Source organism: Elephantulus edwardii, unplaced genomic scaffold (genome assembly GCF_000299155.1).
Source record: "Elephantulus edwardii isolate Elephantulus edwardi_28Jun2011 unplaced genomic scaffold, EleEdw1.0 scaffold00103, whole genome shotgun sequence".
Lineage (NCBI taxonomy): Eukaryota > Metazoa > Chordata > Mammalia > Macroscelidea > Macroscelididae > Elephantulus > Elephantulus edwardii.
The window spans coordinates 11,489,101-11,508,994 of NW_006399853.1; the positions used below are offsets into that span (position 1 = coordinate 11,489,101).

Sequence of the window (19,894 nt, forward strand, 5' to 3'; positions counted from 1 at the left end):
GTCAGGGCATTTAATAATCAGATGATCTTTAGAAGCGGGAACACCTGCTGCAATTGACACAGTCATCTCACCTTGAAGAACATTCTCTTTCCCTCTGTCCCTCTCTCCCCCTCCTTTTCTTACCCCCTCCCTCTCTCCATATCTGACATTTTTACCACCACACACATCATGTTGCAGTGGTTGTCCTGAGTTTTCCGTTTTTGTACCACAAACATGTGTAGTATTAGTGTGGTTTCTCGCCCATGCAACCACAGCCCTTTAATTTAGGGCAGAAATATGCACATGGGTGTCACTTCCCAGCAGCTTAGCCAGAGCCCTCTTCTCACATAAAAGGAGGAGAATCCTTCTGGTCTTCGCTGCATACGTTGCACAAACACACCGAGGTGTCCGTGAGGCAGGGTTTGCGTGAGTGCTGAAGAACCAGTGTGAAGGAAGCGGCGGTCTTTAAGGCCTGCTGGAACCCTAACTGTTCGTGCACCATTGACACCCACCAAGCCACAATGTAACTATTCAGAAGGCTGTTTGGGAAACACAGCTCTGTGTTTGGTCCATGGATAAGAAGTTGGCAGATGTTCAGGGACACTAACTAGCAGTTGTGAGGTGTCTCTGGAGTGCTTGTTTCTGGAGGCAGTGTGTAACCTGCACGCACAGGGCAGTGGGCGTCTGATTGGTGTCCAGGCTGGGCTGCGTCCATGGCTCACTCTGTAGGAGGGTGTCCTGCCTCCTCGCTGGCCGTCTGCAGTGGAGGCCAGCTTTGAATCCCAAATGGAACGGTCAGCACAGGTTGTTCTGCATGGCTATTTGGAGAGAAGGCTTCCAAGAAGCATTTGAATAACATCATCTCACATAAAATGTAACCGAATTAGGGGCTGCCAGTTCCGTTCTCAGTAGAGGGCAGAATGAACACTTTAATCCAATTCCGTGTTCTTCCACTTCCCTCCTAATGTCCCCTGAGCTGTTTGGTGCTCTCAGCTGTATCTGCACGCAACTGGTGCTGGAACGTAGGGCCAGGTGGTACCACAGCCTCAGAACCCAGTGCCAAGGTTAATCGTGTTACAGCCAAGTTATTTTACTTTATCTGTGGCCTCTTAAAGATCTTTTCCAGGGATGCTGTAATGGTAAAAAGATCCTTTAATGTTTCCAGAACAGAGTTTCTGAGGGGAGGTCTAATTGCAGCTCCCAAAAAAAACCTCAACAAGGAAGAAAGGGAACAAACTATTTCATGTTCATTCTGCCTGAGCGTCGACTTGATAGTATGCACATTGACCACACACTTAGGCTACCGCTTTTGGGGTACTCACCAGCTTAGGTTACGTCAGAAGGACAGGTGAAGGGGGTGATTTCTTCAGTGTCTAGGTAAGAGGTAGCCTGGAGAGAGCAGGAATTTGAACTGGTTCATTCTGGTTTGAGCCCCTGCTGAGAATTTGTCCCAGGTAAGTGGAATCAGAATCTATGTTTTAGCAGGTGAATCTTAAGTCGGAAAATCAGTATGAATCACCTGGGATCTATAAGTGTAAATAGATTCTGGTTAGTAAAACAATAAAGATCCTATTTCAGTGTCTTTGGAGTGGGGAAGCAAATTCTAAGCAGTGAATCCAACTGGAATGAGCCTGTTCTGAGCCCTGGGAGGCAGAGGTCTTGGTGTTGATTCTGCCCCAGTAGCAGGGAGGGAAGAAGGGAGTTCAAGTTCTAGACTAACTCCTTGTTCTTCAGACTCATGAAAGGGTATGGTCTGCCTGTTGATGTTATTCCACTCTGTTCAGTCTCCACTTCCAGATCCAGGAAGTTGCTGCTGTTGTTTTGTAGTATCAAGTCAGACTGACCCGTAGTTGACCACCCTTGCAGGTTTTACAGAGGCAGTACATTGCAGGGGAGGAGATTGCCTGTCTGTCCTTCAGAGCAGCTGGTGGATTCGAACCGTGTGCCTTAGAGTTGGCAGCACAGCTCCTTACCACTAAGCTATCCCTCCAACCCCTGTCCTTCATACTCTGCTCATGAAAGGGCCTGTTCTGCCTCTTGATGTTTGTTCTGCTCTGCTCTGCTCCAGATCCAGGATGTTCGATGGTCAGATCTTGGAATGATCTTTATGGGGTCTTTAGGACTTGACCTGAGGAAATGTCAAGCAATGAGTCCCTGGAGTTTTAGCAGAGCATTTTCTTGCCTAGGAAACATGCTTTAGAAAGGACCACTGAGTCAACTGCCTTGTGGCACTGATTAATTTTTCTCTGGAGCTCAGGAAAGGGAATAGTGAGCCTCTCTCAGCAGTCCCTAAATCCCATAGCTGTGTTTTGACTGCTTTCTCATTCAGAGCTCTGGGGTGAACCAGCCCTGGGGCCTGCAGCCTTGTCAAGGCACTTGGTTAGTCGTGAAGCAAAGAGTTGAAGTATAAAGTTGTATTAAAAGATTTACAGCCTCAGCCCAATATCAAGATGACCAAACCTACTCATGTCTGGAGGCTGGACCATCCTCTGGTGGGAAAATCATATCCACAGGAAGGACAGAAATCCTCCTGTAAACTCACACAGGAGCTTATTCTGATGTTTGGTGTCTTAGTTCTTTCAAGTACTCCCAGGAGTCTTGGTAACAAGGCTGTTGGCTTCTTGTTCCTCTAAGCCATGCCCTGGTCTCCTGTGGAGGTCTTATCTGCAGGGTCCTGAGTTCAGGCTTTCCTAGGACAGTGTTGGTCTCAGGAAGAGGCTCTTCACTGTTGTTGCGCCACCTTGATAGTCCAATGTTTGTCCATCCAGGCAACATTTCCCAGACCGCCTCTTCCAAGCAGAGGGATCTCAGCCATCCTTCTGTGGTCCAGTTTGGAGTTGGAGAACATATTCACTCTGGACTGGCTTTGTCTCTGAAATCCAGTAACTCCTTGTGCTTTATTTACCCTTTACAGAAACATGGTCCACATTGGTCAGATGGGGCAAACAGCTTTGGGCACCTGCTCCTTTGAAATTCCTGCCTGTGATTCCCAGGTGTTTTCCTGGCTGCAGGCCACTGAAGTGTCCTGGTTACCCTTCGTGATTGAAAGTTGCTGGTTTGCACATGGCACACCTAGAGGACTCTCTGTTTTCCCCCCTGTGAAGGCTCCAGTGCAAGAGCCCGAGACTAGAACAGCAATTGGGTGGAGAACGTAACAGGATTACATGTCAGCCACACAGGAGGAGGAAACGCCACGTCTCCTCTCCTTCATGGCTGACATTTGACCGTTTGGAAAACCTGCCTGGTTTGACAGGAAAGATTAGGAACTTTAACAGGTGCCATTGTCATTCCTTCTTTTCTGGGATCTCCTTGGCTATGCCTTGTATTTTTGACATATCAGAAGGGGCTTAGAACCAAATGTGTGTAGACCCAAGGCCACGCAGGGTTCATCTCACAGCGGCTTTGAAGTTGCTGGAAGCCTGGTGCTGTTGCCAGGCCCTTTGTTAAAATGACTTCTGTGCGGATATAATTAATGTACGTTCTCTGGAACAAAGAAATGATGCTGTGGGTGTAAAATGGCTTGATGAAACTGGGAGACGAATGCCCGCTGTTGAATAATAATGATTTCTCACACAAACAGCCATCAGTGGCATATGTACACACCACGCCGGGCCTTCCTTCAGGCTGGGAAGAAAGGAAAGATGCTAAGGGACGCACATACTATGTCAATCATAACAATCGAACCACGACGTGGACACGCCCCATCATGCAGGTATGAAGACCGCTTTCAACCCTGAGCCACACCTGTAGGACCAGAGCAGCCACAGCCCACCTCTGCTCCTGGTGGTTCTCGGTTCTTCCGAACCACCCAAGATTTTTAAAATATACGTCTCATGAGGAAGAGAAATGCATTTCTTTAAGAATAGCGCTTCCCTGAGGAAATGTCCCCAAAGCCATTTCTCCTTGGGGACATTTTAAAAGTGTGGCGTACAAACTCTTCTGAAGGTGACAGGACCATCCAGTGTGTGTCTTCACCCCAAGCCCCCTTCCTTCTGAGGCTAGTGTTGGTTCAGAGCCAGTGATTCATTTTTTAAACCCATGAATGTCTTTCCCCCATCATTATGTTTAATTGTCTCCTCCCTGCTTTAAATAGGGCCAGACCTCTTATTATTGCTGTTTGTGTTGTTGTTTGGGTTCGTACTTCCTGACCCCACACACACACCACGCACAAATACACCCCATACACACAGAGACACGGAGATCCTTATACGAAGCTAACTTGTTTTTGCCTCCAAATTAGCTTGCAGAAGATGGCGCGTCTGGATCGGCTGCCAACAGTAACACCCACCTAATCGAGCCTCAGATCCGGCGGCCCCGTAGCCTCAGTTCGCCAACCGTAACTTTATCTGCCCCACTGGAGGTGAGGAGGCTTCCTCATGAAGCCGTGGTCCCGTCTATCCTGTGCCTTCTCCTCATGCTCCCTTCTCTCTAGTGTGGACTTCTCTTGCAGCCACTCTGTGCTCTCTGATAGCCGTGTGTCGTGGTGAGAGGTGGTCTCGAACCCCGTCACAACATGCTTCTCCTCTGTGTGTCCATTAACATGCCTGGGCTCTCCTCACCTGACTCTCATGCTCATCTGGCCCAAGCCTCTAGGATGTGTGCTGGATGTGGGCCTGCCTTCTCTTTTCGGGACTGTCACCATTCTTGTGTTTCTACCTCTTATATTGCCTGTTGACTTCATTGGAATTGCATAATAACTCTCTCCAAGACCAATGCTTCTATTGAGTTGGAAAGCTGTTGCTTTGACCATTCTTTGTGTGTGTGTGTGTGTGTGTGTGTGTGTGTGTGTGTGTGTGTTTCTTTTGACCAGAGGACGTTCCATGGTGTGGGCATATGTGTGTCTTTGGTGCCAGTTGGTGTCTCCACATCATGGCTGGGCACTGCTTCTGTTCCCTGTGTGTGTGGTATCAATGCTAGTCTCCAGCTTCGTGGGTGTCGGGGAGCTAGACAAGCCAACCCATAAACTTGTGACATTCTCAAGTTGGCTGTGGATGAGACAGCTGTGGGTCCATGGGGGTTTCTCCAAGCCCCGGGTTTACCAGGCAGCGAAGTAGACATTGGTAATACCTCTTGTAGACTGTGCTCCAGCTGAATGGCATGTGTAACAACTTTGTGAATCCAGGGGGCTGCCTCCAAGGATCTAGGTTTCTCTTTGCTCTGAAAAACTGCCAACTCTGTCTTCATTAGACTGTGAGCTCATTAAGAGCAGGGGCCAGCTTCTCCCCTCCCTCGGGGGCATCTACATTCACCATGTTTAGTCGGGCAGAGAATGTATTTAGTGCATACTGAGTAACTACCAAGAGATGCTTATTCAAAGTATTTCCTATTATTGTGTGTTTAACCAAGTGACAAAATTTCAAGGTAGGCTGACTTAAGTGAAGACAGGTTTTATAGGCATGTTCCCTTTGTCCATTTCTGCAGACAAGTGTTCCGTGATGCCCAGGGACAGTGTGGCCCACGTGGACTAGCGCATGATACGATGTCTAATGTTCATTATTATTATTCCTTAGGGTGCCAAGGACTCACCCATCCGTCGGGCTGTGAAAGACACCCTTTCCAATCCACAGTCCCCACAGCCGTCACCTTACAACTCCCCCAAACCGCAGCACAAAGTCACACAGAGCTTCTTGCCACCCGGCTGGGAAATGAGGATAGCCCCGAATGGCCGGCCCTTCTTCATTGACCACAACTCAAAGACGACAACCTGGGTAAGGCCGCTGGTGTCGCAGGATGCTGCTTCTGCTCTGGTCCCTGGCACCCCTGCCTTCTTCCCGCAGTCTGGGGTCATCGCTCTGACAGAGTCCTCTGACCCTGAAGCGCTGGGTTCATCACTCAGACAGAGTCCTCTGACCCTGAAGCGTATCTCCACCAGGTCTCCTCTGGATTCTGCATAATTGGGTTGGGGACGTGGGTGATGTGGGAGCACAGCCTGATAGCTCGTACTGGTGCTGCCTTGGACCACCTTTGCTCCTTCGTGCTCCTGGAATGTGCCAGGTGGACACGTCACCGTATCAGAGAGTAAATGATGCTCCATATTACTGAAATTATTTTTTTTTTAATCCTACCGAGCTTTATTTAAATACCCATTTTGCACACTTCTACCTGTTCATTAAAAGGTGTCAGAAGGATGACAAATACTCTCGGCCGTCCCTCTCTGTTACCTGCTCCTTACCTCCTGTGACTGGGCTTTATGTCCTTGTTGTTCTGAAATTGTTTGTTTTGTTTGTTAATAGTACTGGTGTCGTGTCCACGAGTCCAGCGTGTTTCACACATATAAGTCACACAGTTCCTGAGGGGTGTCCGAGCTCAATGACAGTCTTGCCGTGCCCTTTGGCAAATGTGAAGGTGACTGGTTCACACCTCCCAGTGTCTTCCTTTTGTCAGGACACGCTTTCTTTTCAAACATGTTTCTCCTCTGTGGGTCTCTTTTTGCTTTATGTTAGTCCTTCCCTCCAAGTGACCTGTCCCAGGAGTTGATACTGTCCTCTTCAAACTCGCCTTTGACACTTCCTGGCTCGGTTTTCACTCCTTTTATCGTCATGTGGAAGATCTACTGAAAAGCTCCGCTTTCCCTTTGATTGTACTCTTTTTTTTATTATTATTACTCTTCTTTGTGTGACCATGTGTCAGAACTGATTTTTACATACTGCCTGGTTTTTTCATGCATGCCTGAATCATAAATAAGGAGGGAATCGCGTGTTATATTGACTTGCGCACAGAGATGCAGATTCGAGATTAATACTCTGCGTGACTTGACATTCCTCCGTCAGTTCATTTCTTCAGCAGCATCAGTAGTGGTTCTTTTAATGTAACCTACAATTCTTTTTTTTATACTGTTTATTATTATTATTATTATACTAGTTTATTTACAAAATTCGAATATATTATATTTGAGAACAGATTCTTCCAGTTTCCCTCACTCCCCTCCATCAAATTGTGCAGCCCTGTGATTCATCCTCCCCTCCCCCTGCACATCCTCATCCCTCTGCTTCTACCCTCCCCCCCGGGTCCTTATACTCATTCTACAATAATAGTTTTATACAATAGTTTTCCTGTGGGACTGAGTTAGTTCACTCAGCATAATGCTCTCCAGTTACTCCAAAGTTTAATAATAATTTACAAAGTCATTGCTCCTGGGTGCTTGCCTACAATTGTTTTGTAAGTCTGTTGGTGTTTTCTGACTTTGTAATCTCTAGTGTTTTCAGTAAATTGAAGGTCTTTCTTCTGTGAATTCTGAAACTGTACCAGGTTTCTTTCCTTCTGTGTCACAGTTGGGTCCAGAGTTAGTCAGTCCTGCTGTCATTTTTGCTCCTCACTTAGACCTGATGTTATGGGGAAAGGGTTGGATCTGCTGGTCATTGGCCCCAGCTCTTTAGTGTTATATCAGTAGGGAACACATGCTTCAATTCCCATTGCTAGTAATTGGACGTGTCATGTGTCCAGTTGATTATAATTAAAACAGTTGATTAAAAACAGCTGTTGTGTTAAGTTAGACTCTTTGGCCGAAGAGTTTTGATCCTTGAGAGTTGGAGTGGATGGCCTAGTACTCTTCCTAAAATCCTAAGGATGATAGTGCAATATGGGCCCTTGAAGACATTATTGACATTTAGGGCAGGACTGTGCCTCCTCTCATGGGACTCTTAATGTCCTTGTTTTTACAACAAATGCCAGTAGCTGATAGCTCTGCAAATCCCCATGCCACCTAAAAATGCCCCACTCATTTTGAAGACTCCTGAATGAGAACCATCCTAAAATCTTTTCCTGTTTTGAACCTGGAATCATCTACCGAAGTAATTAATCATTTATAGGTGATGACATTCATCTGGTAAATTGATAACAACTTCTGAGGCATATAATCACGTGCAGGTTTGTTTGAGTCACCTTCGAATCTGAAGTTATGATTGTAGGTTTGTGGGAAAGAGGCGCGTCCGCGATGGCCAGCAGCACTTTGAAGAGCATAGTCATAGGAACTGGCCGCTGAGTGGTGGTGGATTTCCCCCCCTCAGTAACGCTGAACCGGGGCCTCCCTTACAAACTCCCCACTTCAGTTTGCTTCAGCCCTCCTATCATTGCAGACCCTGAGCCAGAAACTGGAGCTCCAGAAATAGGGGGTAAATACTATAAAACTAGATGGATTAGTGTACGGAGCCACTGTGGCTCGCCAACAAAAGCTACGATTTTCGTAATTTGAACTAGCTTAGTAATCCAATCCCCTAACCTTTCCACAGCCTTTCACGCCCCTACGGCAGCGTAATTGCAGCTTGGGCGGGTTTCATTTGAAATCACACTCGCTTTCTCTCTTGCTTGCCAAGTAGCTGAATGAAACCCAGAGTTCATTCCCACTTGTCCATTTTCATCCGGATAACTTGGTCCTGACTCACTGACGAATCCCAACTTCTCGTTTGTTAAAATTCTTCGTTGCCGCTGCTGCCGCTGTTGGCTGTTAGCAGAAATCCTTGAGGTTAACAGCTGGTGGGGACCCTTCTCAGCTGGGCACAGATGTGCTGCCACACCTGTCTTGTCTCTTCTGAACAAAGCCCTGAGCCAAACACAGCCTCTGAATCGCCTCTTTATTTTGACAGAACATTTGGGGAGCAGGCAGTGAGGGGATCGTCAAGACCATTTTCAGCTTAAGATCTGCTTGGAGCTGGTTTCAGAGTTTGCTCTGCTTGTGTTTTTTTGAAAGATCAAGAGAACAAATCAGAAAACAGGATCACTGTTTTTAGATTGTTGTGTGCCGGCAAGTCCAGTGGTCTCCAGAGGCTGTGAATTGCATGGGAAGAAAGACGAAATTGTCAGTCTTTATTCTCAGGAGCAGCTGGTGGATTTGAACTGCCTGCCTGTGGATTGACAGCACAATTCCTTACCACTAGACAGGAGAGGAAGACCTTGGATGAGATGGATTGACACAGAAATTGGGGTTATGGGAGCAGGTGTATTGTAGATGGTGAAATTGGCTCAACATGGGACAGATTTCGGAGCTGTTGTTTATAGGGTCACGATAAGTCGCAGTCGACGATACATAACAACAGCGGGCCACCAGAGCTCCCTGTTCTTAAATTAGAACATTGTGTAAGATCAGTGGGGAGTAATAGAAAGCTGGCTCCTCTCCGCCTCAGCCTCGGTGCTTGTACTAACACAACCTCAGAAACAAAAAGGCCACTGTCATTGAATTGGACTCCAGCTCCTACTGATCCGGACAGAGAAGCATGGCCTCATACCGTTTTGAAGGCTGCGAGTCCTTACGGAAGCCGACTGCCTCATCTTTCTCTCGCGGAGCAGCTGAGAGTTCACACAGCCCAGGATTTAACCCCCAGGCCTGCTAGGTTTCCTTCAGGGCGGAAAGCCGCTTGCGCACAGTAATAGAGGGAAATGGACTTTGAAGTATGTTGATAGAGCATAGCCTTTCACACATGCAGGTAACAGAAGTAATGTCCCAGCAATCCGACGAGATGAAAGTGTGGCAGCCCCGGGGAAGCGTGACTGTCCCACCCAGCCCAGGCCTAGGTGATAGACCAGTGGCCAGTAGATGACAGGGCATGTGAAGCTGTCCACTCCCTCTAAAGGCACAGCCCAAAGCCCGTGTATGACAGTGTGTTCACATCTTTCCCAGGCCAAAGCATTGGCTTTCTCTTCGTTGCGCTGAGGGTTACATCTTAATTAATTAGTTCCACGTTTGTGTTCTGAGTCCAGACTAATAAAACACAGTCGAGCCCAGACGTGACTGATGCAGAGAAAAACAGTTGGTGTTTGATGTGGTTGCTATTCCAATAGCTTTTATGTTTTCAAATTACTTGGTAGGAAACCCTTTCTCTCCCTTCCCCTGCCCCCCCAAAAAAGATATTTATCTTTGCATGCTATTTAAAACCTCTCTTTCTGCTGGATTGAGTGAAACAATACATAGTGAAAGCATGTTCTTACTATGCCAAGTAAATGAAATGGGAGACACTTTGTATATGTTAATTGTTTCTGTTTTTACACTTGGACTTTTGTTGTTGTTAATGTTGTTTTCTTCTGTTTGGGTGGCAGCTCTGGTTTCTTTTTTTTAGTTGCAATTTTAACAAACATTTACACAGAAGTTAGATTTTCATTCATTGTTGCGTATTTTACTCCCTCTTCCTCCCTTCCCCCAGTTCACTTTTTTTAAAATATTCATTCATTGTTGCACAATTACCTACGTCCCCCTCACCCTAGTCCTCTTTGCAGTGATGTACCTCTTATTCTGGGCTGTTGTCGTACATATAATGCTTAATCATATATCCCTTTTAAACAGTTCTTTCCTTCATCTGTTCCAAGACAATGGTCATTATCTATCCATTCTTATCCTGTTTTCCCAACCCTCAATATCAGACTTGCTTCATAACAATGGTGCTATGCAGTATTTGTCCTTTTGTGACTGAGATATTTCACTCAGCATGATGTCCTCCTGGGTCTCCCATGTTGTGTAACGTTTCACAAGTTCATGGTTTTTCAGCGCTGCGTAGTATTCCATTGTGTGAATATAGCATAGTTTTTCTATCCATTCATTTGTTGGTGGGTACTTGGATTGCTTCCATCTCTTTGCTATTGTCAATAACACAGCAATAAACTTGGGTGTGCATTGTTCTTACATTTATGACCTCACTAGTGTTCCAGCTTCTTTTAGCCTAACGTTGTCCCTAACTAGCGTGAGGCCGGGGCTGTCAATACCCTGCTTTCTCAGCTGGGAGATGCCACCTACTCGGGGTATTGAGAGACCGAAAGAGGAGAGGAGGGAGCCTGACCCTGTAACGCTGCAGCATTCAGCATCATTTGAATGATTGTGGGAAGAGTAACACAGGATGACCTCTGTGGCCTCTGGCTCCCCCATGCTGTCAGTTTTGAATTTTTCTGAAAGACCATCTTTGCAGACCTGTGAAACTGAGTTTATTTCCTACATCATGCCCGATCTCCTGTCCCCTTCATCCCACCCACCATTCCCTTTATTTTTTAATTTTTTAATTTTATTTATTTTTATTTTATTAATTTTAATGGACATTTACAGAGATTTTGGATTTCCATTTATTCATTGTTACACTTTTCTCCCTGCCCACCGCTCCCCCTCCTCCCGGTTCACTCCTCTCTTTGAAAAGTAAAAGAAAACTTCTTTCATTGGTATACAATCCCCCCGTACCCTGCCCCCGCCACCCCAGTACACTCCACTATGCAGCCTTCATTCTGGACTCTTGTGATAACCATAATACCCTATCATATATCACTTTTAAATTATTCTCTCCCTCATCTGTTTCAATTCAGTATACATAATTTATCCAATTTTTCTCAGTCTTACCCCAACCCTGATGTCAGTCCCGTTCCACAACAGTGGCACCACGCAGTATTTGTCCTTCCACCATTCCCTTTAATTTCAGCAGTTGTTTGTTTCATTTGAATCACTCACTCATTTATCAAAAGGGGTGAGGAGCCACCCTTCACCATAGCTTGTCTGTGAGATTTGAGGACATGGCCAACTTGTGCCTAGTGTCCCCGACTCCCAGGCGCTCTCTGCATCTGGGCTTGGCCAGTGGCCACATGGAAGTTGGGAGCTCCACTCAGAGTTAGCCTTGAGGAGGTAGCTTGTGTGGAATTCCGTGTTTTAGGGTTTTTTTTCTGTGCAAGATTATTATTGTCGGCTGTTACTGTCAATAACATCACATTTTTAGCAGCTTATCAGTTCTAAGTCTACTTAGGATATCCAGACACACAGTAAGTGTTCCAATAGTACAGGTCCACGTTCACAATAATGGACCTGTTTTACGTCTGTACTTACCCTTTAACTGTTAGTAAGGTTCCCGGCCAAGGCCTGTCTCTAGTGAGTTGCTTTTCTTAGTTAAATCTTTGCTGTTACTAACAGAAAGGAAGAAGGGGTTTTTTTTGGTTGTTTTGTTTTGTTTTGTGACTCTAGCCAGTTCCACAAATCTGGCTGTATTATGAGCCAGTGATGCAAATTGTCTCTATCATTGACTGGAGGGGAAATGGTGAACACAGGAAACCTTTGGTGATTTCACAGCAGCAGAGGTGTTAACAGAGCTGATTGGCCCTGAGCACATGGAGTCTACTGTCATGATTTCTTGTTTGCTAAGTTCTTGGGCTTATTTAGTGTGTCGTTCTGAATTTTGCCGTTCCTTTCCTGACCTTTTGAGTTTAATGATACAGGCTTTCCAAGTTACAGTGCATTTTAACAAGGCCTTGATTCTGGCGCCAATCCTTTGGCCAAGTCGTCTTTAGTGTTTCTACAACTGTTTCTTCTCCAAAGAAACACTCCCCAGTGCCCAGCTCTGAGAGAGCGGATGCGTGGTGCTGAGCCATCTTCCTTCGTAAACGGTGAGGTCAGAACACACATCTCCTCAGCTCCCTGTGCTCTCTTCGGACACATATTCTTTATTTTTAAAAATTTTATATTCTTACTTTGTGTGTGTATACCATCAAGTCAGATCTGACTGGTACAGGAGGAAATTGTCCCTCCTTCTCCAGCATAGCATCTTGTGGATTTGAACCACGTGTCCCTGGGATTGCTGACACATATTCCTTTAAGAACAATCTTTCACCACATTTTCAGGGTGGCATAAATGAGAGTCTAGTCTGTATAATTTGATGGAGCTTCTCAGGCAGGGTCTCTCGTCGATGCTCACTGCCCCAGACTAGCCACACGTCTTGAAGGCAGGAGCATATTCAGATTCTTGGCCGAATGTAGGGAGGGTAGGAAAAAGAACAACAGGAAGCCACCAGAGCCCCAGGGGGCTGGCTGCTCCCCTGCATTACGTAGGCTGCCCTCGCCCCGTGCTTGGAATGTAGAGGGAAAGTTCCAGATTATTGTCTCCAATCCCTGCAGGTGGAGTTGAACCCCAGCTCCCAGTTTCTGTTGTGGCTTCACTGCCAGTGACCCCTCCCTCTTCACCTCCTGAAGGCCTGGACGGAGTGGTTGGCTTTTCACTGATATCGCCTCACTCTAACGTTTTCTCCAAGGATAGGGGAGAGAGAAAGTCTTTATTGAGAAGGTGGTCAGCCAAGCTTCCAGTCCAACACAGAATGATGCTGTCCTCCCATCCGCACGTGAGCAGGAGGGCACTCCACGCACAGGGCCCTTGTTGCCTGGCAACTTGCTACTTCAAAAGAGATGCGTCATACGCTCACCGTCCACCTTAACATGCCATTTGTGTTTGTGTTACAGGAAGATCCTCGGCTCAAGTTTCCCGTGCATATGCGGTCAAAGGCATCCTTAAATCCCAATGACCTCGGACCCCTCCCTGTGAGTACATTGAAGACCCCTCCACCAGTGCTGACCGAGGGGCCTGTGGGCCTTCTCTTTTCTCCCAGCTTCCTCGGTCCCATTGGCTTGTGTTTCTTAACGTAACCGGCTGAATTTCTATAATATACATCTTACGAAAGATGTTTCAGAACTGCTGCCCGTCTGCACAAAGTTGCCCTTAGAGCTAGCTTAAGTCAGAGGCACACACAGACTCTCCAGTCAGTGATTGAAGCAGCAAGTGTTTGCTCTGAAGCTTGTCATCTCATGTTCTGTAAGTGACCACTGGTCTCTAAGTCATTTAGCCTGTAAATTGCTCTGTTTCCAGTTTTCTCCCTTGTTTGTCACTGTTTATAAACCTAGTTTCATATGCGTATGTATAGGTATGCTTGTTCTCTTTGGAGATCTGGGCGGAAGGTGAGCTATTTACTTGAAAAAAGATTTCCAGTGAAATCTTCACCAGGTGTCCCCCTGTTCAACTGTTCAGCTGTTTCCAGTTGAAAGCAAAGGCTTGCTGGGCTCTGAGACTCTCTAGAAGAGAGAGTATACTAAGGGTTTTGTGGTTGTTGTTGTTTGATAAATGTAAGTGAGCTCACAGACTTCTCTTGCCACTGTGTGGTCAGTGGTAACATGGAAGGGTGGAAAGTGTAGAATTCAAGATTTCTTCATCCAGTTGTGCAAATAGCTCTAAGCTGGTCTGAGTCATCCCCATTCTGGTGGAGACTGTGTTATGTGCCTTCAAGTTGGAATCAACTCATACCTCCTCCCCCCCAGCAGCTTTTCAGAGGCTGTCAATTGCACGGGAAGAGATTGCCCGTCTTTATCGCAAGAAGCAGCTGATAGATTTGAACCACCTACCTTCTGGTTGGCAGCGCAACTCCTTATCCACTAGGCCACTTGATCTCCCTGGAGCGAGACTAGAAAGTATCAAACCTGTTATATGAATCTGTTTGATAATCCTGGTTTTGTGTAGCAAATAGGAGTCGTTCAGGTCAGGAGGGGATGCATAATACCACTTCATCTTGAAAAAATGTAACAAAATCTGCTTTCAAAAAGTAGATATCTATTCAGAGTAGATTGTTCAACCATGAGATAACAATTTGCAAAAATTAACTGGGCTATATTTCTCCTTCCTCTTCTATTTAATGCTCAGAATTTACTTAGTTACCTGAACTATCCACCCAAATTCAGCTGACTCCTGACCCCCCAAAGCTGCCCTTTGAAGTTTGGAAACAGCAACTCTAATCAATATCTCAGATGCATCTACAACTCTGTGACTTAATAGAACTGCTGAATGTTGCCATGAATGAATAGGAAATACTTGTATTTTGTTCACTTTGAATGTAAAAAGGAAACAAAAAAAAGAGTATCTAGCAGAGAATAAGAGAGCAGCTTAGAGTTTTAGAATGCTGCCTTTGATTTTGGACCTGCCAGCTGACTTTTTTTTTAATGTTATTCTCCCCCTCCCCCTCCCCTCCATCTCTTTCTCCTTGTTCTGTCCTCACCTCCCTCGCTCTTCTCTCCACCCGTCCTCTCCCTCCCTCCTTCTCTCTTGGTCATCACCCCCTCTGCACCTACTCTTCTTTCCCCTGCCGCCCCTCAAAACCAGCCTGGTTGGGAAGAAAGAATTCACCTGGATGGCCGAACCTTCTACATTGATCACAGTAAGTGGGTGTGGTTACGGACCCACAGGTGTTGCAGGTAGAAGGGGGGAGGGGGCAGGATCATGATTGAAGTGGAAGCCTAGTAACTCTCCTCTTTGTCCAGGCAGCCAGGTGTTGTGTGGAGACAGTGACCCCCAAGAATCAGTGCCCTCGTACGGTACTGTGCCCCCCAGCTTGCTTTCAACCGCGCATCAAGCTTTCACCCCATCTTGTGACTATTAACTTTTTCCCTGTTCATTTGAAAAAAAGAAAGTCTTGGTTGACTCTTGCGCTTTTATCAAATCCACTCTGGCAATAGAAAATGAGATCCGAGCAGGGGTTCAGTCACAAATGAGGCGTGCATGGAGCCACATCTGTTTCGGAAGTCGTTGCTGTCAGAGGTCTTGTGGCCGAACGCCTGTTCTGACCTTGTTTTCTATTCTAGCATGTTTCTTTGCACCCAGCACACTAATCTAGACACAGATCTGTCCTTGACCTTGAAGTAGTGGATTTCTGCTTAGACATTTGCTCCAGCACCGATGAATAAGCGTGTGGTTTCTTTTGTCAACTAAAAGTTAAACTAATCAGGATTTGCTTTGAACCAGCAGGTTGTTTGTTATTGATGTTGGGTTTTTCTTCATCATTTTGGAAGTGGCATGTCCGCCCGGGATCATATTTGTGTTTATTTTCATCCCTGGGAAAGTACACTCAAAACAGAGCTTTCCGGTAGATTCGATGCGCAAGCAATGCATGGAATTGCGTGGTTGTGTCTCCGTGTGGTTCCTAAGGAAGGGTGCCAGTCTCCGAGCCGGATGGCTTCCTGACGAACAAGTGCAGGCTCGCGAGCGAGGGCTCAGCAGATCCCAGGTGGAGGTGGTGCTTCTCCAACTCACAGCCCCTCTGCCTCCTCCAGACGTCCTGGAGATCAAGTCATCTCAGTCAGACCTTCGCATCTGGTATCTTAGTCAGACCTTTGCATCTAGCATGGGCTAAGAGGCCTGGCCTGGTAGCAGCTGAATTGAGTGAGAGGCCCAGAAACTCTGAACTAAAACAGAATTGGCAATCCTTTGTACACTTAGGCAGAGGGTTAGCTTTAGGGTTAAGTCGACCAATTCAAGCAATATAGACAGTATTTTTCTCTTTGGTATTAATTTATCTATTCTCCTTATAGTTTCACAATGATCATAAAATTGCTGCCATATTGTATAACAATGAATGACTGCAAATCTAAGTTTTTCTGTCAGCTTTCATTAAAATTACAATAAAAAATTATTTCTAAAAAAGGGGAGGAATTGCTGCCGTAAGCGCCCTCTGGTTTTTCCCTGCATGTACCAGTTATTTATAATACTGTTCTGAACAGAATTTGTTAAAATAGTTTTGTTTCACATATTTTTTTAATTTTTATTTTATTTTATTATTTTGTGTGTGTGTACCGTCAAATCGGATCTGACTGGTGCAGGAGGAGATTGCACCTCTTTCTCCAGCAGAGCTTCTGGTGGATTTGAACCACGTACCTCTGGAATTGCTGTGCAGCTTCTTGCCACTAGGCCACCAGAGCTCCCTATCCTTTATTCCACATGTTAAAAACAAAACAATAGCTTCCTTTTCCAACTTTGCTTTGTATGTGTGTGGTAGAATTCTGTTTTAGCATAGAATATTCCTGTTTTTAAAGATTGAGATGAATGATGCTAATTGTTTCCTGAAAACCCGGTCTTGAGCGGTAGGTAGCACTGCCCTCCTGCCCTGCACCGTGTCATCTTGCGGCTGTGGTCTGTTGTGTAGGTCAACCTCTGAAAAACTCTTCATATTCTTCATGTACTACAGTGAGGCCAACGCAGGGGAAAGGCTATGGCAGAAGGCCAGGTCCTGTTGTGCATATGAAATAATAAACCAGACTGTTTCCCTAACGGCAAACATAGATCTAGTGTAAGACATGGTAGGGGCTCGATGAAGGAGCCCTAGTGGTGTGGTGGTGACTCAGTGGTGAGCTGTGAACTACCTGGTGTGGGATTCGAACCCACGAGCTGTCCCATGTTCCATGGGAGAACGCTATGGGAGTCGGCTTCTCGAAAGATTTACAGTTTTGGAAGCCCCAGTGGGGCATTTCTCCTCTGTTCTTTGGGATCAATATGAATCACATGACAGCAATGAATTTAGATACCTGATAAATGACCACTTGAGGTCAGTTTTGTGGAGGGTTTTTGGTGGGAGGTCTCAGGAGGTTCCTGTTCAGAACATGCAGAAAGGAAACACAGTAATGCCTGCTCCGTTGCTGCTGTCTCCTGACTCTGAGATTTCAAAGCAATTACTTGCCAGATACCTGCTTATGTGTATCCATGTATCCTTGTATGCGGCTCCTGGTTGGGCCACCATCTCGGGAATTCCTCATGACCCTTGCTCAGAGCAGCACTGGAAAAGCTCCCCATAGCTCTGGAGATTGGATGATGTGATGTAGACCTCACATCTTCAGCTGCCGTCCAGACAGTTTGACTCTGCGACCCGTCTCTTGTCAGCATAAGGCTGGGCTCCATAGGACCCTATTTTTTTTTTTTTTTTCTATAATTATATTTTATTAATTTTCATAAACATTTACAGAGATTTTGGGCTTCCACTCATTCATTGTTGCACTATTCTCTCTACCCTCCTCCCAGTTTGTTCTTGTCCAAATGCCACAGTGCTTGTCAAAGCCAGTTCTGATTAATCTTCTTTGTCAGTGTATCCTTTGCCATTCCCTATCACTCCTCCCTGAGAGAGACTTCACCCTGAGTCATAAGGAAAAGGGGACGGCGTATTCTCTTAGCTACTTCCTGCTGAAAAGGGACGCTGTGGGTTTCAGGGTGAAGATCTTCTCTCACTACTCTAAAGGGCCCCTTTGGCAGTAGGAAACACATAGACTATTATGGAGATTGATTTTGGAATTCAGATGCACTCTTATTGATTGTGCTTGGCTGTACATGTACATATCCTTCAAGATGTATCATGGGGGTGTTGCACCCTAGAAGACACAAATTTGACTAACAAGTTATAAGTACATGAGTCCAAAAATTATGGAAAAGTAAAAGAAAAGATTCTTTCATTGTTTTACAAACACTCCCCCTGGTCCCCTCCACCATGCAGCCCTCGCTCTAGTCTCCTGTGATGACAGAAATACCCAGTTACATCTCTCTTTTAAACAGTTCTCTCCCTCCTCTGTTTCAGTGCAGTATACATTATTGAACCCATCTTACTCAGTCTCTCCCCAACCCCAAGGACAGTCCCATTCTACAACATTTCTAGAAGTAGATCTCCAAGCCTTTCTCCCGAGGCACCCCAGCGGGTCTTGAGACACCAACCATTAGCTGCCTGCACCACGCAGGAGGCCCTGCACCGACCATGTACACACAGGCTAAAGTTTACCTTTGTCTCACCAGACAGAAAAGTGCTCTTAGCCAAGTACAGTGTGAATTAGATGGTCTAATGCTTGTCCCTAAGAAGAAAGATCTGTACAGAAAAATCTCCTACTAACTCAGCATTCCCCCGGTTCTCTGCTTTGTCAAGTTTTACTCAGCAGAAAGTGATAAAACGGGTCCATATCAGTGAGATATGTTTTGTTCCTTTGCCTTTCTGCCACATCCAGTCCTTGAATTGTATGGAACACACATTTCTTTAAAGGCCGCGTCAGCCTGGGAGGGCCATTCCCGGATGGGTTTAACCTGGTAGATGGAGTTTGTTTCCTCACGTCCATAATCACCTCCGTAATGAAGCCTCTCCCCCTAGCCCTCTGGCCTGCCTTCACTTCGTACAAAATCCGTCCTCTCGTTTTACTCTCCTCCTGCCAGCAGACCCCTGCCTGTGCCCTCTGACGAGGAGAGCGGTCCTCTTGGAGTTCCTCAGCCATCCTGTCACCCAGCTTAGGAGGGAACATGCATAGAATGATGGAGACGGGAGTTGCCATGATTAAATAATTGTTGTTAGCGGCTGTCACAGCGACCTCCTGACTCCTGGCGCCCTCTGTGTGACAACGTAGAACCGTCCCACAGGGTATTCTTTTTAAACAACAACAAAAAAAATTTTTAATGAATATTTACAGATATTTCGGATTTCCATTCATTCATGGTGGTAATTTTCTCCCTGCCCACACCCTCCCCCTCCCAGTTCACTCTTCTCTTTGAAAAGGAAAAGAAAAATTCCTTCATTGGTATACAACCTCTCCTACTCCCACCCCCCAGTACACTCCACTATGCAACCTTCGTGCTGGACTCTCGTCATAACCATAATACCCAATCTTATATTGCTTGTAAACTGTTCTTCATGAAAACATTTATCAGGCTTCTCCTCGGGGACCCACTGAGTGGGTTTGAACCATGAGACTTTTGATAAGCAGCTGATAACACATTACCCTTTCATCCCCTAGGCTCTGGGGTTACTTTTTTATTTTCTGTTTCATATTTTCTTCTCGTAAATCAGACACTTAAGACTGAAAATGTTCCGCCATCCTAAAGATCGTGTTGGGAAGAGATGCACCGACAAGATCCATCCCCTCTCTGGACTTCGCAGTGCATCTGGCGGGTCCTCTGAGTAGTTCCTGTGTCTCAGGCTTGGTATAAAATGTTCAGCCAAGGCCTTGCATTGACTCCTTAGCTGTCTTAGGACTGATGTGATTCATTTTAAAGACCAGATTTGGCCTGTGGCTAAAAGCTCAGCTGCAAGTATCTTGTACACAGTTATAGGAGAAAATAAACTTCCACTCCTGCTGTAAAATCTTGTTTTCATCTTCTCTGCTGAGAGCCCTCCCAAGCCATTGCAAGGAGCTAGACTGAATTTCTCATTCCTTCCTTCTTGTCCTCCTGTTTGAACTGTAATGTCTCAAGGACTAAAAGCAAGTTTTATTTCAGAAGTTAAAGGGCAGGGGCAGATGACTGGCCACCATACAGTTATATGCTGACAATGCTTAGCTACAAAATTGACCTCTTTTTGTAGCCACACAGGAATGTATGTAGTTCCGAAAGCTTGGGTTATTTTAATGGAACTT

At 45.8% G+C, this 19,894-nt stretch overlaps 1 protein-coding gene across 3 annotated transcripts in view; it reads left to right on the forward strand.

The window, feature by feature from the left end:
- NEDD4L (neural precursor cell expressed, developmentally down-regulated 4-like, E3 ubiquitin protein ligase) overlaps window positions 1–19,894 on the forward strand; it is a 280,431-nt gene that overhangs the window by 230,490 nt on the left and 30,047 nt on the right. For 2 of the 3 annotated variants that reach the window (XM_006891744.1, XM_006891745.1), the window contains 5 exons: window positions 3,560–3,691; window positions 4,220–4,339; window positions 5,490–5,687; window positions 13,166–13,243; window positions 14,850–14,904. In XM_006891744.1, coding sequence (XP_006891806.1) covers window positions 3,560–3,691; window positions 4,220–4,339; window positions 5,490–5,687; window positions 13,166–13,243; window positions 14,850–14,904 — 583 coding nt within the window. The remainder of the gene's footprint in view (window positions 1–3,559; window positions 3,692–4,219; window positions 4,340–5,489; window positions 5,688–13,165; window positions 13,244–14,849; window positions 14,905–19,894) is intronic. The other variant, XM_006891746.1, reaches the window with a different exon arrangement.